Source organism: Sminthopsis crassicaudata, chromosome 4, assembly GCF_048593235.1.
Source record: "Sminthopsis crassicaudata isolate SCR6 chromosome 4, ASM4859323v1, whole genome shotgun sequence".
NCBI classification, from domain to species: Eukaryota; Metazoa; Chordata; class Mammalia; order Dasyuromorphia; family Dasyuridae; genus Sminthopsis; species Sminthopsis crassicaudata.
Window position 1 is genome coordinate 463,188,858 of NC_133620.1, and position 7,389 is coordinate 463,196,246.

A 7,389-nucleotide genomic window follows, 5' to 3' on the forward strand; every position below is an offset into this window, starting at 1 on the left:
GGTGGCTCCCTAGTACCTCCAGGATCACAGATAAATTCCCCTGGTTGGCACATAATGCTTTTCACATCCTTCCTACCTTTCCATGTTGCGCTACCTGTTGCTCCTCACACACAGTGCTCCATCTCTCAGCTCCATGCCTCTGAAAGTCTGTACTCTGTCTGGAATGCTCTTCTTCCTCATTCTTGCCTCTCAGAATCACTCGATTCCTTTAAGACTCAGCTCAAGCACCACTTTCTCCAGGTGACCTTTCCCACCCAGTAGTTCCTGTCCCTCCAAGGTTATTTTTGTCTGTTGAATGTCCCCATTTATAAAGTGTTTTCTTCCCCATTAGAATATAAGTTCCTTGAGAGCTGGGACCGTTTTTGCCATCCTAGGGCTCGGCACATTACCTGGCACATAGTAAGTGCTTAATAAAGCTTTCGGTTGATTGATTGACAAATGTGTACATCCTCCCGATAGGAACATGTCAATGGGACCCAAATCTGGAGGTAGAAGAATACACACAGATCATCCAGACTTATCCCTCCATTTTGCAGATGGGGAAACTGAGGCTCAGGGAGCCCATAGGACATAAGCGCATAGGACCATCAATCTAGACAGCAAGAGACCTCAGACTGGACCTCAGCTGGTCCAACTTCCTCAGTTTACAGAAGAGTAAAGTGACTTGTCTAAGATCACACAGAGGGAAGCTCTGAAACCAGGATCCTTGACTCTTAGGTTAGTCTCTTTCCATGGAGGAGAACGTAAGTTGTTCGTGGGTAGAGACGTGGTTTTTTTCACTGTCATCTATTCTGGTTCTTAGGGGTGTCCCTGCATCCATCTCCTGCACAACTGCCAAAGAGAGGGCCAGCTTTGCCCGTGACACAGAGTGGCCGCATGACCACCAGAAAGTCTCCTCCGTGTGCCAGGCCATCTTCCAAGACCATAAACCACCAGTGAGCTGCAGGCTGTATTGATGAGGGGAATTTCCAAACTTAGAGTTCCCAATGCTAATGAAATCATATTTCTATTATCAAAAAGAAAAAAAATCCCCAGTTCCTCCCATAAGGCCTTGGGATAGAGATTAGATAAGGGATTTCATCGGTATAAGGAAATTCCAGATGAGGAAACTTTCTTAACCAATGTAGAGTGGTACCTTTTCCATGACTTAATAGTTTTAGAGAGTTTTCTGATGGTTAAGGGACATGCCCAGGGTCACAGAGACACTTGTATCTAAACTTTCTCTGTCTCCCGTCTCTGTCTCTCTCTTTCCTTCCTTCCTTCTGTCTATTTCTATCTATCCCTCTATTTTTCTCTCTCTCTCTTTTCCTCCTTCCTCTATTTTTCTCTCTCTCTTTTTTCCTCCTTCCTTCTCTTTGTCTCTCTGTCTCTTCCTCCCTCTCTTTCTATCTCTTTCTCCATGTCTGTCTCTCTCTTTCCTTCCTTTCTTCTCTCGGTCTCTTCCTGTCTGTCTCCACCTCTCTCTCTCCTCTTCCTTTTCTCTGTCTCTCCCTCATCTTATGCTGCCTCTTGAGAATGTGACTGTCTTATAACATGGGGGAGGGAACATTTCACCCCGAATTTCAGGATGCTAAGGGCCTTTCTCTCAGTGATGGCTAACCAGGCACTTACGTCGTACCGTCCCCCTCACCACCACTCCCGATAGCTGGGTGGGCTCCCGGGGCGGGGGGTGCATCTGCCACCTGTAACTTCACCTATTTTTGAGTTCAATAAGTGCTAGTTTCCCTCTGGAAAGAGTCTAATATCCTCAAACAGCCCCGGTGACCAGGACAAAGAGGAGAAAGAGACGGCTGGCTCTTGGCCAGTGATCGCACAGCCCTCCTCAAACATTAATTAAGCCAGATCCTCGCACTGGGTGCGAGCTGCCATCTGAATCTCACACAACAGATGGGCAAAGTGAAGCCCATCTGGGAGCTGACTCAAGGTCAAGTATTGAGGTTGGAACGGAACAGTCAAGGAGAGTCTGGACCACTGAAGGAGGAGGAGGAGGAGGCAGAGGCCAAAGAAATTTTGATTATACGTGTCCCACCATCCAGACACCACCAGGGCTACCCCAGGAAAATCAGGGCCCGTGGGCACCAAGGGCTTTCCACGGTTCAGGGCCTAACGTTAGCATTTGTTGTTGTTCAGCTGTTGCACTCATAGCTGACTCCCTGACCCATTTGGGGTTTTCTTGGCAAAGATACTGGAATGATTTTATAGATGAAGAAACTGAGACAAACGGGGATAAATGACTTGCTCAGGATCACACAGACTAGTAAGGCTAGGCATAGAAAGTACTGACAGATTCTTTGAAGGAGAAGAAAAGGGGTGACCACTGAGAGCAGGAGGCAGCTTAAAGTGGTACCATGGACAGGGCCTAAAATCTTTCCAGAGGAGAATCTCTGCTGAACATAGGCCTGGCTTAACCCTTCACCTAGGCCGGCCTGGGACCGAGCACTTGTGTGGCTCTCTTTAACGTCCATGCGGGCATGTGTCCTTTTCCCAGACAGGCTGAGGATTCCTGGAAGGCATGGATCGCGGCTTCTGAGTCTTTGGAGGGTAGAGCTCACATCTCGGTAGTCACTGAAGGTTTATAAAGCAGGTTTCCTCATTCTAAATCCCAGGAAATGGGTTATCATTGTCATCATCACCATCGTCATCACCATCAGGGTCACCATCGTCATTGCTGATGCCAGCAGCAGCAGCAGGATTGTCACCATTGTCACTATGGATGTCATCACTGTGTCACTGTCATTGCAATTATCAGCATTATTGACGTTGCCATCATCTCTGTCATAATCATAACATCCTTGTCATCATCCTCATTGTCACTGTCACCGTCGCCATCCTCCTCCTCCTCCATCGTTGCCGCCATCATCGTCATCATCTTCCTCATAATCATTGTCATCGTCCCCATCACCATTGTTGCTCCTCCTTTTGCTCCAGTTGATCCCAAGCAAGCTGGGATTTCATGGGTCTCTTCCATTTGGAGGCCCCTGAGCTCCCTCCGTCCTGGAGCTCCAGTTCTACACCCCATGAATACAGACCCAAGTGGTCCCCATCACCCCCTAGCAAGACAACCACTGTATCCATAGAAACCATTCTCAGGCAACTGGAGAGGAACTAATTGGCAAAGCTCCAAATCCACATGCTGCGCATGCTGCTAACTGTCCTTCACCCTACATGCCCATCACCGCTTTCCCGGCAAACCCTTTGCTCTGCTGGGCTGAAGACTCACCTCGTAGCTTTATCAGTGAGCATATTTCCTCTGCCCACGGCCTCTAGCTGACCTCAGATCACGTCCGTCTCACCTTCCGTCCACTTGGACATCTTGCTTTTGTCTTAGAGGAGTGCCACGCGGAGGGGAAATGCTCGAGAAATGCTCTTGCTTCCGTTCATTCACTCAATCCTGCAGGTCACGCTTCCTCCACATTTCTTTCCATGTTAGGGCAGTTCCACATTGCTACCATCTCTCTCCCAGATTATTGCGGTAACCTTCTCGTGGGGCTCCTGCCTCAAATCTCTCCTGCCACCACTGTCCATCCTACACACTGTTGCCAGAGTAACGTTACTTAAGTGACAACCAATTAAGTCACTCCACTATCTCATCGACTGGTGACTTCCTGTTACTTCTGGGATAAAGGCCTACCTTTCAAGCTTCACCGGATCCTCTCCGAGCCTTTGCCAAACAGTCAGAGTGGGTCAGTCTTTGTTCCTCGACCATGAGGCTACATTCCCCATCTCTGTATCTTTGCACTGGTTGTGTACTGGTGTGCACATGAGTGTGTGTGTGTGTGTGTATAGGTACATGTGCATATATGTTTGTATTCATTTTATATCTGTGCTGCTTATTTTTTTTTTTTTTGAGGCAATTAGGTTTAAGTGACTTGCCCAGGGTCACACAGCCAGGAAGTGTTAAGTGTCTGAGGCCGGATTTGAACTCGGGTCCTCCTGACTTCAAGGCTGGGGCTCTATCACTTAGCTGCCCCCATGCATATATTTTAATGCATTTTTTGTCTCCCCCTTTAAAATGTAAACTCTTTGAGAGGAGGGGTTAATTATTTCCTTCTCTGAACTTGTAACCCATCCAGCACAATCCCCGGCACGTAACAGTGGATTAATGAATCTCGTTGGTTGACCGATGGAGAGCATCGGAGAGTTTGTGGGTCTGAAAAGCGCCTCATCCCGCGGCCCCTTGGTGACGAGTCTCTCCAAAGCGAGCCAGGCTGGCCGGCCATCGGGTGACTGATAGACTCATCAGCAGGCCTGGGCTCCTAACTCTCACAGCTTAGCACATCTTTCCACGGCACTGGAAGGTATACCCGGTGCTTTCTCTGCTCGCTCCGTGAGGCGGGTGGAACAAGGATTATTATTCTCGTTTTACAGATCAGGAAACTGAAGCTTGTGGAAGGGACAACTGACAAGTTTATGATCATGTAGCCCATGATGGGGTCACGTGACCCCCTGTGCAAAACAACAGTTGCCCCCAATGGAAAACTCAAGTTCCCCACCGTCTCCCGAGCACATTCCCTGCCAGGCCAGGGCCAGGATCGGGGGCCCACCTGCGCCCGCAGGCCCGGCAGTTACTCCTTGCTGCAGAAGGACGAGTGTGTCAGACAGAGGGCCTCAGATTCCCAACAGGCCCCAGCTGGAAAGCCTCGGGACAAGCCGGGCCCTGACCACTGGGCCGGGCAGGGGCTGGCCGATGGAACTGGTTTCCAGGAAAGACAGCTTAGAGCCTTACATCATCCCACAAGTCCCCAGCACGGCAATGAGCCCTGCCAGCCTTCCCCTGTGCTCTGAGTCACCTCGCGGGCCTTCTGCCACCGAGAAACGCGCTTAGAAACTCACTGAGCCAGTCGGGGTTGGGACCAAAGAGGAAAAAGGCAACAGCTCTGGGTTCGAATCCAGCTCTGTCACTTATTGGCTGGCGACGCAGGGGCTGTTCTGAGCCTCTCTTTTCTCTTGTGTAAAATGATGTTAGAGCTGACCCTTTAAAGGTCAGGACCCTAACATTCTAGCAGATCCGCCCGAGGAAGTTCAGGAGGCTCAGGAAAAATCAAGCCATCACTCCACAGGGCAGCCAGGTGCGCCACAGTGCCCAGAGAGCCAAGTGCGAGGGCTCCTCCCCTTGAGTTCAGATTTAGCCAGAGGGCGATCCTGGGCCACTCACCGGCCCCTGTTTGCCTCAGTGTCCTCATATGTCAAAAGAGTGAAGGAAGGAAATGGCAAATCCCTCCAGCATCTTTGCCAAGAAAAGTCAGGCGGGATGGAGACAAATGAACAAGAACAACAGAGAATCCCAGGGCTTGAGAACCAGCCGTGACCTTGGCGGCCATCTTGTCCATCGCATAGTGAGGGTCCTCTGCTGTCAGCCGGAGCTGGCCCAAGGAGGGAGATCCCACTGCCGCCCAGCAGCCGCGGCCCCCGACGGCTCCCTCAGCCGGGAAGTCCAGGCCGACTCCGTGCGCTTCTTGGGCACTGCAATCCCCCAGTGCCCTCACGGGGGACCAAAGCAAAGGAGGGAGGTTGTGGGGTGGCCCGGGCGGCTGGGATGTAGGCGCGCTCACACCTCAGGGTAACAGTGGGACGAGAGAGGAATCTAATCCAACTTTGGGGAGGAGAAAGCTGAGACTCGGACAACTCGATATCTATCCTGGGTCACGCTGACGCTAGGGAGTGTATTTGAACCCACAACTCTAGGCTCAAAATTGGACATTGGCACTCCAACACAAATGGGCAGCGTCGATCCCTCTTGGCTGGGACCTCTGGGATTCCAGATCAGAGATCGCCAGCGAGGCATTTGATAAGCATTTATTAAGCACCTACTATGTGCCAAGTTCAGAATTCTCCCTCTTCTCCCCTGAGCCCTCCCTCAGCCTTGCCCCTCACACTTCCCTCTGAAGATTTGAGAATGCCCCCCCTTTTCACTGGCTTTCTCCTTTGTACTGCTGGTGCCGGAAAGGAAAGGCCCCCCACGTCAGCCAATCGTTCCCCGAGAACCCAGAAGTTCCAGCGGCGTGCCCAGGAGTCCCGGGCCCTTACCTCGAGGTCTCCCTTAGTGATGGATTCTTCTTCCACACGGAACTGGAGATCTTCCACTTTCCTGGAGAAGGGGATGAAAGGAGAAAGCCCATCTCACCATTCTGACTCTGGCGGAGCTCTGCGCCAGAGGCAAGAGACCGCCCCTCACCACAATTACAAAACTGCCCTGGAGACTGTAATCATTTCAACTTTTATTAAGCGCCTTTTGTTTGTGGGAGGGGCCGTGCCGGGTGCTGGGATACAAAAAGAAATGCAGACAAGTCCGTGTGTCCGACTCACGGATGTCTGGGAAAGAGCTCTTCTCTTCAGGGCTGGTTAGCTCAAAAGGATGGGGTCTACCCTGACCTCCAGGATCTTCCCAATTAAAGGGCAAGCAACAGGGACATAAATTCGGGATCTATTTTTATAGAGGGGGTGCTCCTTAAGTAGGCACTCTGGGCTGCTCACGAAAGTGGGCAGGGCAGGACGGGACTCAGGGCCCTCCCCCAGCTGTCTTTTTTCTCTTTCCGCCCAGGCAGAGACTCCGCCCTAGATTCCTCTCTTCCTCTCCTATCGGGCTCCTTAAGAGACCTGCCCATTTGTCTCACGTGGCACCGTCTGGGCACAAGGGACATGATGGCCCTTGTGCAGCTCATTTGGCTCTGGAGCCTTGGCTGCCAGCTGGGAGAGAGGGCATCGTCCCAGGTGAAAGGAACTTTGGAGGCAGGAGGACTGGACGGTGGCTCTGAGCCCACAGAAATGGTGGCAGCTAGGTGGCGCTGCTCCAGAGCCCCAACCCTGGAGTCAGGAGGGCCTGAATTCAAATCTGACCTCAGACCTTTGACCCTTACTGGCTATGTGACCTTAGGCAACTGCCTCAAAAAAATTACCGGTGGAGAAACCTCCAAAGCGATCCAGCCATAGCACTCTCCCCCTTGGTGAGCAGTGTCTAGGGGGTTGGGCCTGGCGTTAGGAGGGCTAACGAGGCACAGTGGAACAAAACCTGGCTGGTCCAAATCCCACTTCTAACGCTTGCTGCCTGCTGGACTCTGGACAAATCACATCATGTTTTGGGGCCTCAGTTTCCCTATCTGCAAAATCTGCAAAAATGGCTGCCAAAGTCACCTCCAACTGATTTGTGATCCTATTTCAGCCCAGCTGCAGACATGTACTAGTCGTATAGCCTCTCAGCCTCAATTTTCTCGTCTGTAAAAGGGGGGGGGCGGTAACATAAAAATGGCTTCGTGGAGCTCGGTACTATGTAAATGCTGGCTACTCTTTCTTTTCTCCTCCTGTCATTACTATTTATCATTAAAGATGAGTACAGAGAAGGCATTCAGGAGTCTACACTCACAGGAGGATAGAGCTAGAACCAGAAGTCAG

The 7,389-nt window shown here is 51.2% G+C and overlaps 1 protein-coding gene across 2 annotated transcripts in view; it reads right to left on the reverse strand.

Annotated features, from left to right (window-relative positions):
* Positions 1 to 7,389, reverse strand: part of CLIP2 (CAP-Gly domain containing linker protein 2) — a 103,234-nt gene that overhangs the window by 25,468 nt on the left and 70,377 nt on the right. For both annotated transcript variants that reach the window (XM_074264043.1, XM_074264044.1), the window contains exon 8: positions 6,028 to 6,088. In XM_074264043.1, the coding sequence (XP_074120144.1) occupies positions 6,028 to 6,088 (61 nt within the window). The remainder of the gene's footprint in view (positions 1 to 6,027; positions 6,089 to 7,389) is intronic.